Source organism: Argopecten irradians, chromosome 4 (genome assembly GCF_041381155.1).
Source record: "Argopecten irradians isolate NY chromosome 4, Ai_NY, whole genome shotgun sequence".
NCBI lineage: Eukaryota > Metazoa > Mollusca > Bivalvia > Pectinida > Pectinidae > Argopecten > Argopecten irradians.
The window spans coordinates 36,421,152-36,443,329 of NC_091137.1; the positions used below are offsets into that span (position 1 = coordinate 36,421,152).

Here is a 22,178-nt window from a genome sequence, read left to right on the forward strand (position 1 = left end):
CACATTAATTATTTAGATATCCAGTCCAGACCTCCCGAACACAAAAATGTTAATCGATTTTGGAATAAAATCAACATATTTTTAACTTTTTTTTTGTAACTGGGTTGACTTTTACGAGTGTCGTTGTCTTCCCAAAATACATCACTTAATTTGTATACAAATATCTCTGGTATACAGTACATGCAGATTCTATACTACAGTATTTATCACGTTAATAATGTTTTCAATTAAAACATCACTGTCACTGATCAATTCTAAATTAAGTAATCAAAATTGCAGTATATATCATTATCGTGTTAGAGTTGCAGTATTTATAAATCATTTAATTCATTCAGATCCTTTTTCTGTAAAACTGATGAAATGATTTATCAAAATCCTGAAATTTTAATTACTTAATTACAGAATTGATCAGTATTTTGATGACTTAATATTAGAGCAACGTACATGATAGTAAATTAAATGCACAGGTTCTAGATTGCGCCATGAGCGCGTGCATCTCTATGATACAACTTTACTAATATGATGCTAGTACAGATATATTGCTGGCAGAAGTTTTAACGTTTAAACATCGAGTCTTTTCTTTATTATCGATTATATATATAATTAGCAGATGAAATATTGGATTTCCATTAAACGATAGTTCATTCAAGTGAGTTGATGTACATGTAGTCAGAAACATATCCTTTTTTTTTAGTTTTTGTGTCTGATATAGTCGATCCCTTTTCTAGTATTGAATTCAAGTGTATAATTGAATACAACATGTAAAATGACATGCATGTTTTATATTATGCCATTCAAATTAATTATTTATCAATCTAAATTGTCCTGTCAAAGTTTAATTGCTGATTGAATTGTGACCTGAATTTTGGTCTTACTGCAAATTTTGATGAATATCTTTTCATTATGCATGAGAAACTATTCAGTACAAGTTTTATAATTTTCCATCTATACAACGACTAAATCTTTTAATTTATTATTCCCGATATCTACATGTATATCTGCTGTTTTCTTCTACATCAACACTCTAGTACGTGTATTTCCTATCCTGACCTTTGACAAACAGATAGGAGATGTAAGTGTAAAGGAAATGAAATGTACTGCAGATTCCATGGCGAACGTAACAATGGATACATTTTATTAATTTGGTTTAAACATTATTTTATTCTTACATTGATATATATACTGTACATACAACACAAAAGCATATTTTTGAATTGGAAAACAAGCTTGCGATAAAGTTTACGTAAATTCCTTTCCCAAAGGTACAACAACCAACATTCTAAATGATCAACTCTAATTAGAACAAGAGGCCCAGAGGGCCTGTATCGCTCACCTGGTTTGTAATGCCTAGTAATGTTCTGAATACAGGTTCATTGTTTCTTTTCTGAAGGAATTTTAATATTAACCTCTAAGTCCCCTATTGGGCCCCATCCCTCCTGCCCCCAGGGGGTCAGAGCCAAAGTTCTGTTCTCCTTCCCCCAAGGATGTTTGTGGCCAAATTTGGTTACATTCCATGCAGAACTCTATGACTAGTAGCGATTTAAAGGATTTACCTCTATTTCCTCTATTGGACCCCACCTCTCCTGCCCCCAGGGTGTCAGAGCAAACATTTATACAAGTTCTGTTCCCCTTCCACCCAGGGTGTTTGTGGTCAAATTTGGTTACAATACGTGCAGAACTCTATGACTAGTAGCGATTTAAAGGATTTACCTCTATTTCCCCTATTGGGCCCCGCCCCTCCTGCCCCCGGGGGATCAGAGCCAAAATTTATACAAGTTCTGTTTCCCTTCCCCCAAGGATGTTTGTGGCCAAATTTGGTTACAATATGTGCAGAACTCTATGACTAGAAGCGATTTAAAGGATTTACCTCTATTTCCCAAATTGGGCTCCGCCCCTCCTGCCCCCGGGGGGTCAGAGCCAAAATTTATACAAGTTCTGTTCCCCCTCCCCCAAGCATGCTTGTGGCCAAATTTGGTTACAATCCATGCAGAACTCTATGACTAGTAGCGATTTAAAGGAAATGTTGACGGACGGACGGACGACGGACGCCGCGCCATGACATAAGCTCACCGGCCCTTCGGGCCAGGTGAGCTAAAAAAGGAGAGAAATGTAATGACAATTGAAATTCAAATTTCCTATGTTATATTGAGACAATTTTCAATGCATACAGCGAATAATACAGGTGGTCAGTTGTCCAGCTTGTTTGTTACTAGTAAACATATTCTTGGATTTTTTTCGCGCAAATACTAATTCGTCTGTTCCTGTTTTTGAGTCAGAAAGTGTAGCATAGCATCTTGAAATAAATATTTCTAAAATCTGTTTCCCGTTTATAATGTTTAAAAAGATATATTAGTTTGGGAGAAACCTACCTGTAAAGTACATATAAACCCGACCTGCAAAAGTTGGGCGGCAAACTACATGGCATCCTCGGAGGAACGGCATGGGCTGATGAAGCGACTGAAGTAGTCGAAGAAGTGTTTACCAGAAAGGAAGAGATCGGCAAACCTCAAACCCATATTCTGTAAACTGACTTATTTTCGCGTACGATTACCGCGGGCATTGAAGATTTCACAATTTCTTTGAGCGATATATCGACCAATATAATAAAACACATCACAATTACACACAACGTGGTTTATAATGGTGATCTATATTTTAATCAGATTGTGTATCGACTAGAACGAATGTACCTACCCGACCTGCCGTACTTCTGGGTCCATCGTTATCTTGTTTAGGTTAGACATCTTTAGAGCTATTTGTACAATATTGATGCACTTATACACAACTGTACTGCGATAACGTAGCTCTGTACGAAAGGGGAAGAAGTCGCAAACGGAAAAGACCGTTATATATGTATTTTTTACTTCAGGGAAAGGATAATACACCCATTATAGGAAACTAAATGAAATGTTTGGGCAAATGACTAATCGAGAAACATGGGACAAATTCTGTAGGTGCATGTAGCCAAGTCTTGACGGGAATCTTCAGTATTATGGTCCCACCTTTCCTCGATACTCCAGGGGTTACTATCACTGTCGTTATATCCACCCCTGGACTTTCTAATTATAAAACTGGAGACCCAAGAACAGAATTGAACTAGTAATTTAGTCATTTGATGTACATAAAAAGAATCGTATAACGGTACACTGTGGTGACTGGGGCTTTGAAGTTGGGCGAAATTTTTGCAGACCTGTGATTGGTCAGATTTGTTCTTCTGAACTGCCTTCAGTATACTAGTCTTGTTGTGTTTGTCCGTCCATCTGTTTGCCAGAGTGGCGTTTCTGGGCATAAAATTATACATACAACACAATTCAATTTTTAAGCCACAGTCATTTCTGAAACCCAGATTTATTTCATAATCAATAAATACATAAAACAGTATATTTATCCTATAACAAATGAAGTATGAGGGATTGGACAATTATACATTTATGAAATGCAACTATATAGTAGCAATTTACTCAAAGCAATGTGTTAGATTAATCCATAAATAAAGACTTACTACATCACCATATCTTATTACCAGAAGCATAATAGTTATTTTGACATCTCAGAAAACAGTGTTACCATAGCAACAATATGGTTTTATATAATAATAATTGAGTTTAATAATACAATAACACAATGAATACATTATAAATTGACTAATCTTAAACGGACCCACTTTATCACATAATGACTATATTTTATATTCAAAATTGTCTCATCTTGAACTGACCCCATTTATCATTAGGTGGTGTTGGGCAGAAGATGGTGGCTTCAGCAGTGGTGGCACAAAATAAAATGTCCCAGAAATAAACAAAGTAACATTTTCTTATGGCACACTAATGGAATGTTTGAACAAAAACAAACTGAACACATAAAGGGGATAATTATGAACCTATTTATAATGGTTTTTGTAGAGGACACATTAGTTTTATCTTCACATGTAATTTTGCCCCATATAACTCATAGTTTTCATTTTAATCAGAACACGTACTGTAAAACCACTTATTCTGTATTCGTGTATTACAGAGTTATCTGCCCTTGCAGGTAGGTATTGATTATGATGTCATGTATTTAGAAGTGTTACATCATACTTTTCGGAGAAAATGATGTGAATTATGCCCACAAGGTAATGATGTCACAATGGATACCATATTGTAAGGGAGGTAACCCTAAAAGATACAAAGACAGAATATTCACAGCGACTTGATTTTTCGCATTTTCATATCTAACAACTTTTTCACAGCAATTTAGCTTTGTGATTTAGTTGGTTTACATTATATTATGATGAGGTGTTATTACTTGGGATAGTTTTGATGTACAGATTTTAAAAACCTTAACATATTGTCTTTGAAGCGACCACATAATTTTTCAAACCTGCTCCAACTTGTTAAGTGACAAATCCCTAGATTTTGATACTATTTTATTCAGTAAAAAAAAAAACCCAGACAATTTCATAAAAGTTATCAAAATATTGGTTATTTTCTTGATGGCATTTTTTATCCAGCTACTTTTTCATGATAAAATTATATAAGATTGAGGCAATTAAATTTAGAAAAATAACTTAAGATTTCCTTTTTAATGAAGCTGAAGTAAAAAGTCAAAATGGAACATAACAAGTTTCAATATAATAATAACGGTAAAAAAGGGACAAAATCTTTATAACATATAAAAACTTTTATCCTGAATTCATTATAGTAGTTTGTTCCACCTCCCTCATTTTTTTTTACTCAATACAATTTTACTTACCCTGGTATTAAATTGTCTCCTCTTTTAATGAGGAGGTTGTTGCATGATTTATTTGTTAAGTTGCAGATTTCACTAGCAGGGAAATCCTTAATTGGCAAATGAACAATCTATGTAATTTCCACATACAAATTCAATATGATGGAATATTAATGACTTGAAAGAGCAGATACGGAAATGTAATATTGACATCTTGTATGAAATAAATGAGAAGCAAGTTTTACCGAAACAATATTTACCATGATGATGTTTATAGATTGTATTAACTAAGACTGAAACAATACCCAATAATCACAGAAACAATACAATGTGCATGACTTTCTTACAGATTAATTACAATTATGTATGTCATATACTTATTATTGCACATTATTTGGACATATATTTGTATGCATATCTATATTCTGATGACACAATATGAAACACCAATGCATACAATCATGGGAGTCACGTTAAGTGTTCTACAGTCACAAAGATTAATTAACCGTACATCAATATACAGAAACACTCTTAATGTAATGTGCAAGTCAGGATTTCATTTGATGCTGGGTTTTCAATTCATGAAAATAAATGCATATTTTTTTTTTATATGCTGTTATAGGATTGCATGCCTTAATTTATCAAATCAACATGTGTGATTTTCTCAAGATTGTCTATACATCTAATAAGACCAGTGTTGTAATAGCGATTAGCTGGAACTTTCTGCCGGTTTTAAGCAAACATACTGTTACATTGAGTAAGTGTTCTAAATAGTTTACGGTTGGTCTTATCATATCTTAAAATAGAGAGAATTAAAATTAATTTCACTTGCCAGAACGGACAACAGGAATGATATTATGAGACAAACAGCAATTTCAACACCATAATGAAATGTTCAGAAATGTTGCATCTTTAGTGAAGTGTCCGTCTTAATTCACACCACTCAAAAGATGAAGGTGTATATCATGAGGATGCATATGAGGGTTATACATGAAGTAACTAGGATGCACCTTATAATATATTTGACACAATGTATTAGGCCAAAAAAAATATGTCTGTTTAGGGTTAAATTGGCAAACAAAATAAGGATCCGTAGGTCGCTGTTTAAAAAAAAAAAAAAATTATAGTGTCTTTCACTGTAAAGAAATGGCCGGAACCGGAGTCTGAGATTGAAACCCTGACTTTTATTTATTTTTTTGTAGAAAAGTGGAAAAAAATTAGGGTCAGGGGTAAAATATTAGGGTCGGTATGGTAACCCTAAACAGACATATTTTTTTGGCCTTATCATTTGTTTGATAGGATACAAGACAATATCAGCAAAATAACAATAGAAGCCAATAACATCACAAAGCTTGAAGAAAATACATGTACATACTTGTGTTTATAAACTTTGCTTTTAAAACATGTTAAATGTCACAATCCACGGTTCGCCAGCTGTAAATCAAAATTCCTAGGTATGCTCTGATATTTGTTTCCAAATTAACTGACATTATGATTCATAAGAGTTACTTCCTTTCATTTCACATTTTCAGTTCTGAATGAGTAAAACAAAAGGAAGTAACTGTTTGATAGATAAGAATTATTGAATGGGTACACATGTATGTGAAAGCACAAATTATGGCTATATACCATCTGGTAATTAGACAATTACACATCTGTAGAGTTTTTGAATGATTTCTGGGAAAAGAACAATCCTGCCAGAAAATCACCATCTTTTCTAATAACATAAGATTTCATGTAAAATTTGACACCATATTCAAAATGGTCATTCAGATTTATAATGGCATTTTCACTTTTTATTTCATAAAAACAGCAGTCCTTGTTAAGAACTTTTACAACAAATAAAATAAATTGCATACCACAGATTTTTTTAAACTTTAATTTGTTACCATAATTAAGTTGGAGGGTCTTTCAAACTGAAAGGTATTTTATTTCCAATCAATTCAACTTTTTGTCACTTTTTGGACAATTTAGATCTTGGTGTGTATTGCATTGAAAATCATGGCATACAGTTTGTAATATTGTCCTGAGATTCTCACTAAAACAATATCTACTTATTTATTGTAACAGTAAAATATTCATCAATTTGGTAATGAAGGTTTCACATCTATACATATAATCATATATACCAGGTAGTTCAACAACATCACAAATGATAAAATGTATTACCTGAATAAAGTCAGTGTTAAAATGATGAAAGCACACGTAGAGGAACAGCTTCCTGTTCAACAATTCTGATATCACATTTCATTTTTCTGTCTCATCTAATAAGCAAAGTCTACAGCAATTTTTATAACGTCAGGAATTTTCAAGGGCTCAGTTTTTTGTAAACAAATATTTGTGATATAACAATGCTTATTAGAAGATAATTTTCTAGAACACAAACACACATAGCTAAAATATAATGCTGTTGACACTCAAGGTGTGTATTTTCCCTTATCTCTTTAAAATGATACAGAATATCCTCAATACTCCAGAGGTTACTATTACTGACGTTATATCATCTCCTGGACTATCTGAAGGCAGTTCAAGAGAAACAAGAGATCCCAGAGGGATCTTGGCGCCCACCAAAGAATGATCTATATTTGACAAAGGAAAGATGGATCTTTTCTCTACTTTTTAAACTTTTTCAAACATACTACATATAAAATTTGAGACAGATCGCTTCAGTACCTTTTGAGAAATAGCGATAACAAACTTCAACTATCAAAATCCAAGATGACTCCATCTTGTTGATCAATCGGTCCCAAATCACAATATGCACAACTAGGGCCCTAGGGGAACCTACATGTGAAATTTGAGAAAGATCCATTCAATACTTTCTGAGAAATAGCGATAACAAACTTTGAATATAAAAATCCAAGATGGCTGCCTGGCAGCAATTTTGTTGACCGATCGGTTCCAAATCACAATATGCACAACTAGGGCCCTAGGGGAACCTACATATGAATTTTGAGACAGATCCCTTCAGTACTTTCTGAGAAATAGCGATAACAAACTTTGAATAACAAAATCCAAGATGGCTGCCTGGCAGCCATCTTGTTAACCGATCGGTCCCAAAATGCAATATGCACAACTAGGTCCCTAGGGGAACCTACATATGAAATTTGAGACAGATCCCTTCAGTACTATCTGAGAAATAGCCATAACAAACTTCAACTGCCAAAATCAAAGATGGCTGCCTGGCGGCCATCTTATTTTTCCGATCAGCCTCAAAATCTGTATGGCACAAATATGGACCAAGGGGACCCTCCATGTGAAGTTTGAACAGAATCCCTGCAGCAGTTTTTATGAAATAGTGATAACAAGCATTGTTTATGGTCGGACGACGGATGATGGACGCCGGACAACTGACCACGGACCCAGGGCGATTTGAATAGCCCACCATCTGATGATGGTGGGCTAAAAATCTGACCAATCACAGACCTGCAAAGACTTCCTTTTAAGACAACAGAGAGAGGAATGGCCAACTTCAAAGCCACACAGCCTACCACAGTGTATCGTAATATGATTCTTTTGATGTGCATCAAAGAATGAAATTACCTGTTCTAATCTGTTGCCTCCAGTTTTACTATTATAAAGTCCAGGGGTGGATATAATGTCAGTTTTTAGTAACTCATGGAGTATCGAGGATGGGTACAGTGAAGGTCTACATTAAACTGACCACGGTCATTTTCTAGGCTGACCGAACAGACTTAGTTAGTTGTTAACCTCCGATATGACTCTACCTATTATATTACTAGGCTTTGTCTCACCAACTAAAGTCAATATTCTATCGGAGTCAAGCCAGTCACTGGACATATTCGAACTAAAAGTCAGATAAGACCTCGACAATACAATTCATTTGAACCTCTGACTTCCTATTCACTCTCTACACTTGTTGATACATATTATTTTTACATCACTGTTTGTAAGCATTGCATTATATCATTAAAACAAACCAAGATAATTTCTGCACAAAAACAAATTATGATGTAGCATTGAGTACCTACTGTCAAAAGCAAAAAACAACCAATAATCAATATGACCGAAGAAAATTTGATACAAGACACTTTCATTTGCCATATGATAAATAAAAGATTTGTGACACTTGATCTAAATCATGTTCGTATTTTTTCATTTCTATTTATACATGTCTTTGGCAGATTATAGTGTCTTTACAGTAATAAGCCTGTTTTAACAAGCCTCATGAAATTTAAATATTAGATATTTTAATTCTTTTAAATAAATGGAACAAATCTGTCCACCAACCAATCATCAATACCATTAAATCACATGTAGTTATCTGTAATAATCTGGATTAAAAATTCATTATAAGATCTGACAACAAAACTTAAGTACAGCAACAGCATTGAAAGACAGATGTGTAGCATTACATTCTCTGTTCATGTACACAACATGTATATCACAAATAATTCAGTTTCAAAGCTTATTACACGCTTAAACAAATTTTGCATCAGCTTTTTATCTGAACACAACATATACAAGTTAAAGGCTTGATAAACTTTTAGTTATGCGGTCTAAATATGACTGGCATTCATATCGGTATGAGATGCAAAGGAATGTACATGTTGACAACATTAACACATGTTACAGTACACATTAATGAAAGGTAAATGTATCTGATCAGTTAAGTATGCAAGGTTTTTATGGTATTATGCATGACACAAAGGAAGAATAGGATTATACAAACAAATAATTAATAATGTATGATCCTTGGCGATCCATTATTCTAAATTTTCCATATTACAGAGTTATCTGCCCTTCAGAGTTGATCATGATGTCATGTGTTTCAGTTTGTTAGCTTAAGGTCAATTTTTTTTACAGAAAAAGTCTCTCTCAATGAAGCCACCATTGATGCTTTAAAGAAAAAAATAACATGCAATGGCAGATAATTTTGTAATATGCACAGGTGGGATGATAATTGAGAAAGTTGAAATGAGCTGAAAGTTTTTTTATTTGCATTAAATGACATATATAGTGATCAAAATGCCAGCCAACACAAGATGTAGCACCAAAATAAATTAACTAGTAAGTGTACTGATATAAGGAGATAATTCAGACATTTTCATACATCAAATCAAACCATTATTTTTTTAACCATTTCCTTCTCTGTCCTGATAAATAACAATATCCAGGATTACAACTAAATAATATAATGATACTATTAAAAACAATTTAAATACAAAGAACTGTATTCATCTGAATACAACTGAATCATATAAGAGACTATGGCATAAAACTGCATGAACATGTATGCTAATTTGGCAAGGGAATCTATCCCAATAATGAGCAAACAAAAACAAAATTCTGACTAAAAATACTGTTTCACAGTTAAGATACAAATTATATAATACAAAAGCTTCAACACCAAATTATAACACTGACTGTAGTGACCCTTATTATTACTGTTAAATGCAGCAGCCACATCCCCTAGTAACAGGCTCTGTATGGTGTTACTTACAATGGGACTAATTCACGTACCGCATGATACCTGGTAGCATTTGTGCGGGACTAGCATCTCCAGTGGTGATGGAATGTAACTTTTTGTAATCTTCCTGCTAAAATGACGTTAGCGCAGGATATCTTTTTTTGACATCATTCCATCACCAATAGAAACAACAGTCTCACACAAATGTTATTGGGTATCAAGTGCTACGCCAATTATTCTCATTGAATATGGCAATACAAAAAGTATTATTTTAGTGTTACAGTTCTGACAGCAAATAACACTGATGTTTGACACAATAAGAATGTGAAGATGGAAGAATGTATACATAAAGACATATTTAAGCCAATAAGCCACACCAGTGCAAATAGTATATTATGTAAGACTTGAGATTTATGGAGGCTCACTGTCACATTGCTTTTTTCGTTATTGTGTCTCTAGTTAATTTTTTATTGCTACATACATGTATGTGAAAGAATGTCAATGACATTGATTCAACTTCATAATCTAGTATGTTTGACAACACAAAATTTACAATTGATTTGTCAGATAATGCCATTATTTGTCACAAATATGTTGTTCCAATGTTCTAGATAGCGATAGAACCTTTTCAACGTTACATTAAACATTGAGTAAATATGCAATTAAAGCCAGTTCTTGCAGTGACATGTATCAAGTCATTTAGATAAAATCAGGATTTTAAAAAACTGGATTTCTGTTTTGATTTGCAAAAAGGATTTGTGACAGTACTTTTGGTGATATTTGAGTGTGCTTAATGAATGACTAGTAAATATGCACGAAGAATGTCAATTTACTTTCCAAAACTGGCATTGAAAATCCTAGGAGAAACTAATATCAGCTCTCTAAATAGCTGGCTTATCATGAACATTTAAGAATTTGTTAAGTCTTTGGTGAAATAGATGGTGTAACATCTAAAGCGACTTCAAACTAAGTCTCTAATATTTTCTATCTTCTGTGAAAGAACCAGGAGTGGCATCTAGAGCCACACCAAACTCGTTCTCTCACAGCTTTAGTTAGTCTTCCGTGAAAGAGACTGGAGTAACATCTAGAGCCACACCAAACTCGCTCTCCCACGGCTCCCTGATAGCGCTGACCAGCGACTGTACACTGTCGGTTGTAGAGAAGGCTAACTGCCAGCAGCTCTCCTCCTCGGACTCCTCACTAAAGAATGAGAACCGTAGCTGAGTGTTGTCTGTCTCACACATTTCCTGAAAATAAAATAAAACATTAACTTACTTGGCTTTTCAAATTTAATTAATATTTATGGAGACAGATTAATATAAGTGTTAACACTTGTTCCTGAATCCATTTCATGTTATACCTATTTGATTGTTTTTGTATTACATTGTATAGGATTTATAATGAATGAATAAATTAAAGTTTACATTGAATTTAATTAATATTCTTACAGAACTTTTATTTACTTCACAAAATCCCTTTGGTAACAATCTGAATTACATATGACAACTAACTATAGGCTGAAATATTACAAAGAGTTTGTCAAATAGCTAGGGATATCTAGTATCTGTAGATTGTAAATTTGTCAGACTGTTAACTAGACTAAGTTGAGTTTTCTAGACTATCAGTATCCAGATATATCCATTGTATAGAGAAATAGTTGTCTATCAAGACTATCGACCACCCAAATGACAAGGAAAAAGTTGTCCTTATTGCCACCAAGTGGTCTTTATACACAGTACAGGTCAAATTTTGTTATGAATTTTGGAACCAAGGAAAATAGTCTTGATAAGTAGATGTTCTTTATACAGAAGTGGTTGCTAGGACATGTTTTACTGTACATCCTTACCACTGTAGCTATATTGTTTATCCTTTGTGTTTCCAGTAGACTGAACTGTTGACCTTTGACCTCTTCACTTAAAGGAGCCTGAAGTCTGGGAATCGGCCATTGGTGGTTCTCTCGCAACAGACAAAGTTCAGCTGCTGTTACTGCCAGACCAACTGGGCGCTGTTCATCCTCATCTGAGTCACAAAAAAGTACATATCACTAGTAAAACATCATACCAAAAATAAGAACCGTATGTGCATTCAAACTTAAATACTAAATTTGGATAATCATGTTTTCTGTAAATGTATGATATCTTGCCAATTTTGAATGCCTAATTATTGCATTTTATCCTATTCAGGTTTTTTTCTGGCTGAATTGGTCTTTTTTTACATAGGTCATTACCAAAATATAATGGGTGATTAGGGAAAAAAATCCCTTGGGAGTAACCTACAAATTTTGGGAATTTTACTAAAATTTGATATCATTTCCATTGAAAAGCGGCTCTTTAATTTTAATTAATTGGCCCCAAAAAGCCTCTAGAAAAAACCCAGCTATAAGTCTACCCCTGGTAGTTATAGAGACCTCTGCACTTCATCCATCTAAAAATTTATTGCAATTTAAAGACTCACCAGCATCAATGGTCTGGTGACAGGATAAGTAGCGAACCAACAAGTAGCCATCATCTTCAATTATCTCCCCTTCCTCCAGATCACTGCCAAGGATAGCAGTACGTAGATTGTCTAGTGTTGTGGCATTATACTTGGATATGCCCTCCAGTCGACTGCCATGACTGAATGCTGTACCCTGTACAATACCTGTATAGCAAGAAGCTCGTATAAGGCAACGGTTCTAATGTTTGAGTTGTGTTATATATACATACTCCACTGGCCAGGAGCATTTTAGCTGTCATCATATGAAAGGTGTTGTTGGTAAATTAAAAAAAATGCTGTCCTAATATGAAAATTGGTAATCAGAAATATTATGTACTACTCAATGAAGGTAACGAACAAGCCACAAACTAATTATTTTTAATAGATTGTAAAGCTAGAAAAATGTCTTTAAGATATAGATGTACCTGCATCCATATATCAAAGCAGAATAGGAAGAAAGTACAAGATGGCATTGGAGAGACATGGGTACCACTTCACGGATAAAATAAATCATATTCATCTTATCTTCAGGAAGAGTCAAAATAGCAAAGAACCGGATGGAATTTGAGAGAAATAGGTAACACTTCATGGATAAAATAAAAATAATATTCATCTTATCTTTGAAATATTAATGGTGTTATGGAGAAATCTTTTATAAACCAGCATATTTCTGTGATACTCGAAAAAGTGTCCTAGCTTGAAGACAATACTATTATGACAATATATATTATATATATTATAAATATTCCTTCATAAAGATATACATTATTTCAAATGCTGCATGTACAATGCAGTACCTGTAATGAGACTGATGTATGTTTTACAGCGCTTCTCGTCCCTGATCAGGAAGGTATAGCTGGAACATTCTGTATCAAACTCAAACCGCAGTGTCTGGTATCCAAGGCCGATGTCAATGTATTGCAGTTCTGTGATTGGCTGATTTTCTATACAACTCAAAGACAAGTCTACCGAGTCACTGCTACAAAACAAAATTAGGTAGATTATTAATCGAGACAATATATCTTTTTATAGCGATAATGTGTTCTGTCATTCTCCAACTAAAAGATATGTGGTGATATATTTATAGAGAGAGGGTAGTGTATTTAAAAGCAACAAGAAAAGTGTAGAAGCTTCTGTATGTAAGTGTAGAAGCTATAATATGATTTGTATGTATATGCCCTATCAACTGCTATTAATTCATGGATAAGTCACATTTTGGTAATTTGGAAAATAACCTGAGGTCATATACCCAGTAACTGCCATATGTAGTATATAACTTAGCCTAACACCTACAGTACATACCTAGAGTACTCAGCCAGCATCTTGAGAATGATGATTTTTGTGTTGGTGAAGACAACAACACCCTTGACATGTTCTGACGACATGTACTGTACAATATCACACTGCAAAACACAGTAGCAAAATCAGTACAATTCTGAACTCATTGACTTTTGGATATTATAAATCACTTATGTACATTTTAATATGAAATTTGAGATACATTCACTTCAAAATTCTAATTCATTTTATTTCAATAAAAAACTTATAGCCTAACTGTCCCATCTGTGTCCCATCACCAAGGATAAAAACGGATTAGCCACACTGGTGATAAAATTTCTATTTTCACCAATCAGAAAGCTAAACAAGGCTATGACAGAAATTGTCAAACAAATTTATTGCAAAAAAAAAAAAAAAAATCAAATAAAACGCATAAAAATTAGGCATTTAATTAAAGGGACAATTCACTCAGGTTAATTCTTTTACATAAGCAAGAAGCAAAATATGGCATAAATGTATTGTTCTACATTTCTTATGAAACATATAACATAAAATATTGACAATTTCCATGTCATTGTTTAGTATTTTAATTAATATCGTTGAAATATCAAATCGTTGATCAATAGGATTAAGCAGGTACAATATGGACACTGTACTCATACCTGAGCCAAAGCCATGCACGTTAAACAAATAAACTACATAACCACTGAGAAGGTGATAAAATGATTTTTAGGCAAGACAATTCACCTAATAAGGTAAACACACTACTCTCAGAGCGATTTGAGCAGTTCTAGACAAAAGTTGCATTACTCTATGAGCAAGGGACAGGGTTCGGCATACAAGAAGTTCGACCGAAATGTGTAATGGCGGACAGCGAGCGAGTTTGAACATCTACACACATGTCACAACCATAGTCTTTTCAGGCATATCTCAGTAAAACCGACTGATCTAATTTCAATTAGAACTGGATTTGTCCCGATATATGTACAAATTTTAATGTTCTCTTAGACTGAATTGTCCCTTTAAAAAAGTATAGCAGTACTAAGAATTCAATTTACTTACATGAAGGGCACACTGACATTCATCACCATCCTCTAATATATTCATCATCAGGTAAAGTTTGAGTCGATGATCTACAGCGGTGAAATCCTCGTCCTCTGTAGTCGCTGATAATACTGTTCCGGCGGTCTCTCCTTCATCTGATGTCTCCATCTGGTTACTGTCGCCCTGAGTTAACCCTGCACCGTTTTCATGGGCCACCTCACTTTGGATCGACAGAGCGGAATGGAATTCATTCGTCATGTTATCAACTTCGTCACTCGTGTCCTGTACCGAGGAGGATGTATGATTTTCATTGTCTACACTGTTATCGTAAATACTGTCATTATGGTAAGAGTTATCGTAGATACTTGTGTCATTATCACCATTATTATTATCCTCTACTACAGCTTTCTGATTCACGACGTTTCTATTCTCCACTATTGCATTCAAATCCTCCTCACTGGCCGTTACTAAGGAATTCTCGTACACACTTGACACCATACTGGAACATACACTCGTCGAGAGAGGAGAACCAATTGGAGTTATCTCCCCCTGTTCCTCGGCGATGCCATTTAGATTGACTTTCTTGGTAGATCCTACCCCCAATGCTCCGTTATTTGACAGGGGCAATGGAAGGTCTTGCTTAAACACACATTGACCTTGACCTTTGTCTGTGACCTTGACCTTGGGGTCAGGTATGGTTTCAATGCTGGACTCAGAGATGACAGCGACACTACTTTCACTAGTGTTGGTGAGTATGGTGATGTCACTGTCGACAGACGTTCGGTGTTGTAGTGTTTTATTAGACAGGGCTTTGTTGACATCCGACCAGGAGCCGTTCCTCTGGAACGCTTTGTTCTCAGTTGGAGTAGTAACACTCTGTCCGCCACCCACGTTGGATGAGGATTTGGACATGCGATTCAGTTTCTCAGCGTGATCTTCAGCACGAGAGAAACCATCGGAGCGTGACATCACAACCAAGGAGGGTAATGGAAACTCTGGTTTTGGCTCATCTGTAAGATGAATTTATTCTCTATAATTTCACACACTTGTATTAAGAAAAAAATCTTAAGATCACAATTGTATAGAAAAAACTTTGTACTGCAAGGATATCATATATATGATAATTGTGAATTTTTCATTATATTTCATTTAAACATTATTTTTACCTAATAATAAAATAAATTGATTAAATAAATTTCCAACCAACCTTTTCCTGATAAAGACACTCTACATTCTGAAGAATCATCTTTCAGTGGTGTTGATTTAGCAACAGGAGAACCTGTTATAACATCATCTAGCCTGCAAGAAAATTGGGTTTTAAACAAAAATTTAGTTGTAAGATCTGAAAGTTCTAAAATAACCCACTATCATATATGTATGTGTCTTTCAGAGTCCTAGGTTACCCTTTCAAGTAAAACCATGCATGTTTTCCATAATTTTAGTTTTTTTACTATATATGTTGATATCATCTTATTTTATCATAAGACTAGATTTCCATATGTGTTGATTTATGATAAGGAACTTCTGTATAGATTGACGCTGCTAATAACCCTATAATCCTCAGTATTCCTCCAGGAGTTACTATCACTGTTGTAATATCATCCCCTGGACTATGTCACTACAAAGCTGAAGGGGCTCCGGGTGCCTATTACAACAGTGATATCAACTTCTGGAATATCTAGAATGATTGATACCTATTAAATAAAGTGGTAGGAAGGGTATTTGAATACCTTATTAAAAAATCTAAAATGAAATCCTAATATGAAAGAGTCCAACTGTCTCTTTACCTGTCTCCTTGTTGGCTATCAATGCTCTGTTTAACAGGAGATTCGTAGGTTGTGTTGAGGAGGGAACTTCCGAGTGGCGGAGATCCGTGGCCAACCTTCACCGGAGACAGAGAGGAGGTTGTTTTTTTGTTAATGGCTCCACCTGTGAGGCTGTTTAGACTGGACACAGAGGAATAAGAACCTACTGGTGTCGTCTTGGGAGATGCTGTAGTCTCCTGTGTATCCATCTGTACCACTAACTGACTTTTACACTTGGGACAACGATACTTCACAGCGGCATCTGAAATAATACCATATTATCAGTTATGTGAATATTTTCTTTTAAATGATGATCAAAGGTTGAAATTTCCACTGTTGATGAGGACTTCTTTAGGAAAAAAAAGATTTTAATGAACACTTTGGTGCTACATAGAACTGGTTTGATTCTGGGTTTTTGAAGTTTAATGTCCTATTAACAGCCATGGTCATTAAAGGATGTGCCAGTTTTGTTGGTGGAGAAAAACCACTGACCAACGTTCAGTAACTGGTAAATGTTCAAACTTCAAACTCAAAGGAAGGCTTGCCCCACCTCCGTATAAACTTATTACAAACAATTTATGAATAGGATGGGGCTGATTGGGACAGGACAGAGAAAGAATACATATAATAACACAAACTTGGCAAACAAAGGCCAGAGATACCAGGTTCCATATACAATGTTTTAACCAAAATGGCATTACAGTTAAAACCCAGTTAAAACCTATCTTGTCAACAAACTCTGTATAGTGACCACCTAAAGTCCCAAATGGTCAACTTAAACACAATTTGACCGATATAAAAGATCAATTAGCTACAAATATAAAGTCTAGTTTCTTTGTCCTTTAGGTGGTCTGTATAGGTAGCCTTACTTGAATTTATCGACAGAATAATTACCCAGGTATATTTTACTGTATTATACCTGCAATAAGACCCCCTACCCTGGAAATAAATGACGAGATTTTATGGGGAGAAGTCTTATTGCTGAATGTAGGTGAATTACCGTAACCTCATATCTTACCCTGTGTGGCACTGTTCCGCGACAGAGTCTGTAGTAAAGATATCTGTGATGGTTCAGCTTCAGATTTATCAAACTGAGCCGAGCACTTCAAACACTACAAATATAAATATTATACCTGGTATAAAAGTTATGTCAGAGAAATATGAATGGTTATGCTAGAAGTCAAATTTATGTTATTTATTTATAGTTTGTATGTATGCTTTGTAAAAACAGTGATCTGAAAATAAGAATACTTTTTATTTGAGGACATAAAAATATTTTTAGCAAAGCTAATCTTTCACAGGGCCCTCTACAAAATATATGAGAAATAGCAAGAAAATCCAGAGAAAAAAATAATATCATAATTTACTTTTCTATTTCATATCATTAAGCCTGAATTCAAAATCACATATGAATGATTACCTATAACAGTAACCACACTTTTGTCTATTTAGGCCAAGTTAGATGACTTGATATCAATTTAATGAAGTTCATCTTTTTTTAACTAACGTATGATAACTGTACCTGAAGAAGATTTTGAAGCTTCCTGTCCATTTCTTTTTCCTCCAGACAAGGTTGTAGCAACATTTGGAAACTCTGTTTAAAAAAAACCCCATAGGTATATCGTAAAAACTTTTAATCTAATAATTTGATTATTCCATATACATGCATCAAATTTAGCACAAAATTTTAAACATCAGTAACAAACCATATGAGCAATATAATAAACTGTTGAATTAATCTTTTCTATTTTTTCAATTTTCAAATTAAATTATTTTGATTTTCTTCCTAGTTTCATTTTCCAATACCTTAGCATTATCACTATCTTCCATTATGTATGTCCTCTCCCGCCTGTCTTTCCTCACATAATCAAACTTCATTTGTAGTACAGGCACCGTGTCATCTGTCTCCTGTGATGGAGTATTATGGCTGAGAACAGCAGTCTGTAAACATTTCAAGTCAAGCATTTCCACAACCTTGCCATTTAGATCTTTCTCAATGATATAACGTTGGTTCACGGTCACTATCAGCTGAGTATCATCCTGGTTGGGTAGGGTGACAATGAACGGTTCACTCTCACTACCTGTTATAAGTAATACAAAAACAAATGTCCATTACTTTGTCTGATATCACTCCAGTTCAGCTAAATTTGCCAAAAGTCACAGTTATTACAATACTCTATAACATGAAATGTTCTTGAGTAGAAACTTTTATTGTTTTCATCGTTGCTGTTGAAATAGAAAATCAAAAGAATCATTTTTATATATTAAATATATTTGATTCACTGTCCCATAGGCCAACCACAAACATTTCACATTGTAGTGCAGTACTTTAAACTTGTTCTCTTTAATATACTGTAAACCAACTTTCTTTTTTTTTTTAACTTAAGTGACTTTTGCAATCTAAATGAAGTTTTCTTCATGAATTAACATCTACATTATCTATATTGATATGAAATTCCATTTACTTTTAAAATCGGAGAATGTTAATCTTCGTGAAAATGTTTTTGAAATGAACTCCAGGATAATGATTTGAGGAGTAACTATAGAATTTCTGTCTCATATTTGACTGAAGTATGTCTAAAATGATGAAAAAATATTTCTTCTGTCGCCAGTAAGATATCATCTGAATTTCTCTAACTAAACCACCACAATGCAATCCGGCAATAAAAGCCGACTGTACCGGAGAATATAACAACATACCATAGAACTGTTCTTGTTCCTCCTCCAATCTCTGCCATTCAGCCCCCTGAGAGCTGTTCTGTCTCAGGACAAGCGCGGGCCCTTCCTCAGAAGGACTGTCTATCACTTTGCTGTAAATTTCTCCTGAGGATGATTCCCTCTGTATCACAGTAGTCTGGCTTCCTGGTAGTAAATCAAATATGTAATATTAGTGAACAAGTTTCAGCTGTGTAATATATTAAAATGTAACTCAAACTAAATTTTCATGTAAATTTTTTTAAAGTTACGATTGATTTTTTTTATTTTCAAGCAAGTTCTTATTGTAAAACATATTATAAAGGGGTTTATTCTATCTTACACTAGGCACTTAACTAAAATCAATTCTTCTCATAAGTAATCATATATTCCTCTCCAGGTGTTAATTAGAAAACTAGATACTTGAGCATTGATTTAGAAACAAAGATCTACCAGTATCTGCATTAAAATAGTCCAGGAAGTATATTTGTATGTCATTGGTGTAAAAGGGTTCAGAATACAAAATAGTTATTTCAAATGATTGCTTTAAATGCACTTTGAACACTTATCAAAATGCAGTTTCTAAAAAGACTTGTGTGATGTTGCTGTATTCCTCTCAAAAGTGAATACAATATCTTACTATACAAGTCCTACATTTATGACCTACCTTCATTTTCTGACGTTAAAACCTCAATGTCATCCTCCCCATCGAGATCACTATGATGACTACTGGCGCCATCTGGAATGTTATCAGGCAAGCCAGCAGTACTATCATTGAGATAAATATCATCCTCGGTTTTAATGACAGGTTCAGATTTTTTGTCCATCCTCTCAACCTCGGCCTTTACTTGACGTTTCTTTGGTTCGACGGTGTGGACTTTGATCCCACTTTGTTTGCTTTCCTTGGCTGCAGCCTTGTTTGCATTAATAACTTGGAGCCAGTTAACGCCGTAATGGTCGCGTAGGACCTCCACCTCATCTCGGATACTAGACCTCCCCTCTATCACACGCACTGGAGAACCAGCTAGAACACCAAACAGTGATCAAAAGTAATAGATTGAACTTCAAAGGAATTAAACCTAAACTAATACAGAGTATGGTTAAGATTTTTTTGACATACATTTCCATTTGGACTAATTCACGTACCACATGATACCTGATAACTTTTGTGTGGAACAACTGTTTCCATTTGTGATTGAATGACATTAGAAGATGATATCTCGCGCTAACATCATTTCAATGGGAAGATTATAAAGAGTTACGTTCCATCACCACTGGAGATACTAATCCCACACAAATGTTACCTGGTATCACATTATACATGAATAAGGCCCATTTCTAGTTACTTTAAATCACTTATATTTCATGAAAGATCTATTTTTGCATAAATTCGCAACAAAAATTCATACCCTCACAAACATTTACAACAAACGATAAGAGTGAACATCTTCTGCTATCTCATTGATAAAGTTGTGTTTTAAATCATTTTCAGACTCTTACATCTTGAATTATCTAGTGATGAATCTCCATCTGTTGTGGATATGTCCAGGATATCAGAAGAAAAGCGACTTTTAGGTTTTGACCGTTTGCGTCCAGCTTTCCGTCGCATAGGAGAACCAATTTTTAGAGACGTAGCAATGTTGTCCGAGTCATCAAACCTATAGGCTTGCTCGATTCTCATACTAGTACCAGATCTCTCCATGCCAGCAATAATGGAATGAGCCTCCTGGGAAGGTCTGCGAGATGCTGTTATCATGCTTCTCTGCGTTAGCTGTAAAAATAACAACTGTTAAACAGTGCTTATAACTCCAACATTAGAAGTCTTGAGTTTATAACGCAATAATTATAAAAAACAAGAGGCCCAAGAGGCCTTGACGTTTAACTGAGTGCTGCTACAGAAAGAGCATTGCAAAGTTGGTTCAAATCTATAAAAATTATTTTTGAATTAAAATGAACTTTAAAGTTGAACTTTCTTATTAGAATTTTTGTTTTTTGTTTTTCATTTTGATAGTCAGTGTATTATGTTACCAAACCTTATGCTTAAAATTCCAATTTTCTTTGCTAACGTTAAACAACAAAACCAAACTAGAAGTCAGTCAGTGTCAGTGATTTTATAAATTTCACTTTTTAATCTATGGAGATTACTGGTTCCATCTAACCTATGAATTCAGAAGAAGATTTATGAAATTTTAGCCATTTTGACCCATTTTGGCCCCGCCCCTCTGGTCCCTAGGGGTCAGCCTGAACCAATATGGATATGGTATTAAAATCCCATTTCAGGCTTATAATTCTAACCCAGTTTGACTCATTTCCTATTTAAACTAAGCAAATAATGTTCATAAATGTGTTTTTCCAATAAAGACTATAGTAAATTTGACTCCCTCCCCAGGGGAAAATCTGAGATCCCAGGGCCATGAAATTCACAATTTTTGTAAAGGGCTTTAAGACCTTCCAATCTATGAAGAGTATTTGGTTCCATCAAATCTGTGAATTCAGAAAAAGTATTTGGTTCCATCAAATCTGTGAATTCAGAAAAAGATTTTTGAAGTTTCCTATGAAAAATAAGCAGAAAACATTCATAAATGTGTTTTTCCTATATAAATTATAGTAAACTTGACCCCCTCCCCAGGGGGAAACATGAGACCCCAGGGTCATATAATTCACAATATTTGTAAAGGATCTTAAGACCTTTCCATCTTTGAAGAGTATTTGATTCTACCAGTTCCAGAATTTCAGGAGAA

General features: G+C 34.4%; 1 protein-coding gene across 1 annotated transcript in view; it reads right to left on the minus strand.

The window, feature by feature from the left end:
* Positions 1-3,315: 3,315 nt before the first annotated feature.
* Positions 3,316-22,178, minus strand: part of LOC138321508 (serine/threonine-protein kinase 11-interacting protein-like) — a 29,139-nt gene continuing 10,276 nt past the window's right edge. The window contains exons 10-23 of the mRNA XM_069265241.1: positions 20,938-21,208; positions 20,105-20,461; positions 19,444-19,605; positions 18,550-18,824; positions 18,266-18,337; positions 17,762-17,855; positions 16,726-17,005; positions 16,146-16,237; positions 14,957-15,948; positions 13,919-14,019; positions 13,414-13,595; positions 12,596-12,781; positions 11,988-12,160; positions 3,316-11,388 (exon numbers count right to left, since the gene is read on the minus strand). Coding sequence (XP_069121342.1) covers positions 11,194-11,388; positions 11,988-12,160; positions 12,596-12,781; positions 13,414-13,595; positions 13,919-14,019; positions 14,957-15,948; positions 16,146-16,237; positions 16,726-17,005; positions 17,762-17,855; positions 18,266-18,337; positions 18,550-18,824; positions 19,444-19,605; positions 20,105-20,461; positions 20,938-21,208 — 3,432 coding nt within the window. The 3' untranslated portion in view covers positions 3,316-11,193. The remainder of the gene's footprint in view (positions 11,389-11,987; positions 12,161-12,595; positions 12,782-13,413; positions 13,596-13,918; positions 14,020-14,956; positions 15,949-16,145; positions 16,238-16,725; positions 17,006-17,761; positions 17,856-18,265; positions 18,338-18,549; positions 18,825-19,443; positions 19,606-20,104; positions 20,462-20,937; positions 21,209-22,178) is intronic.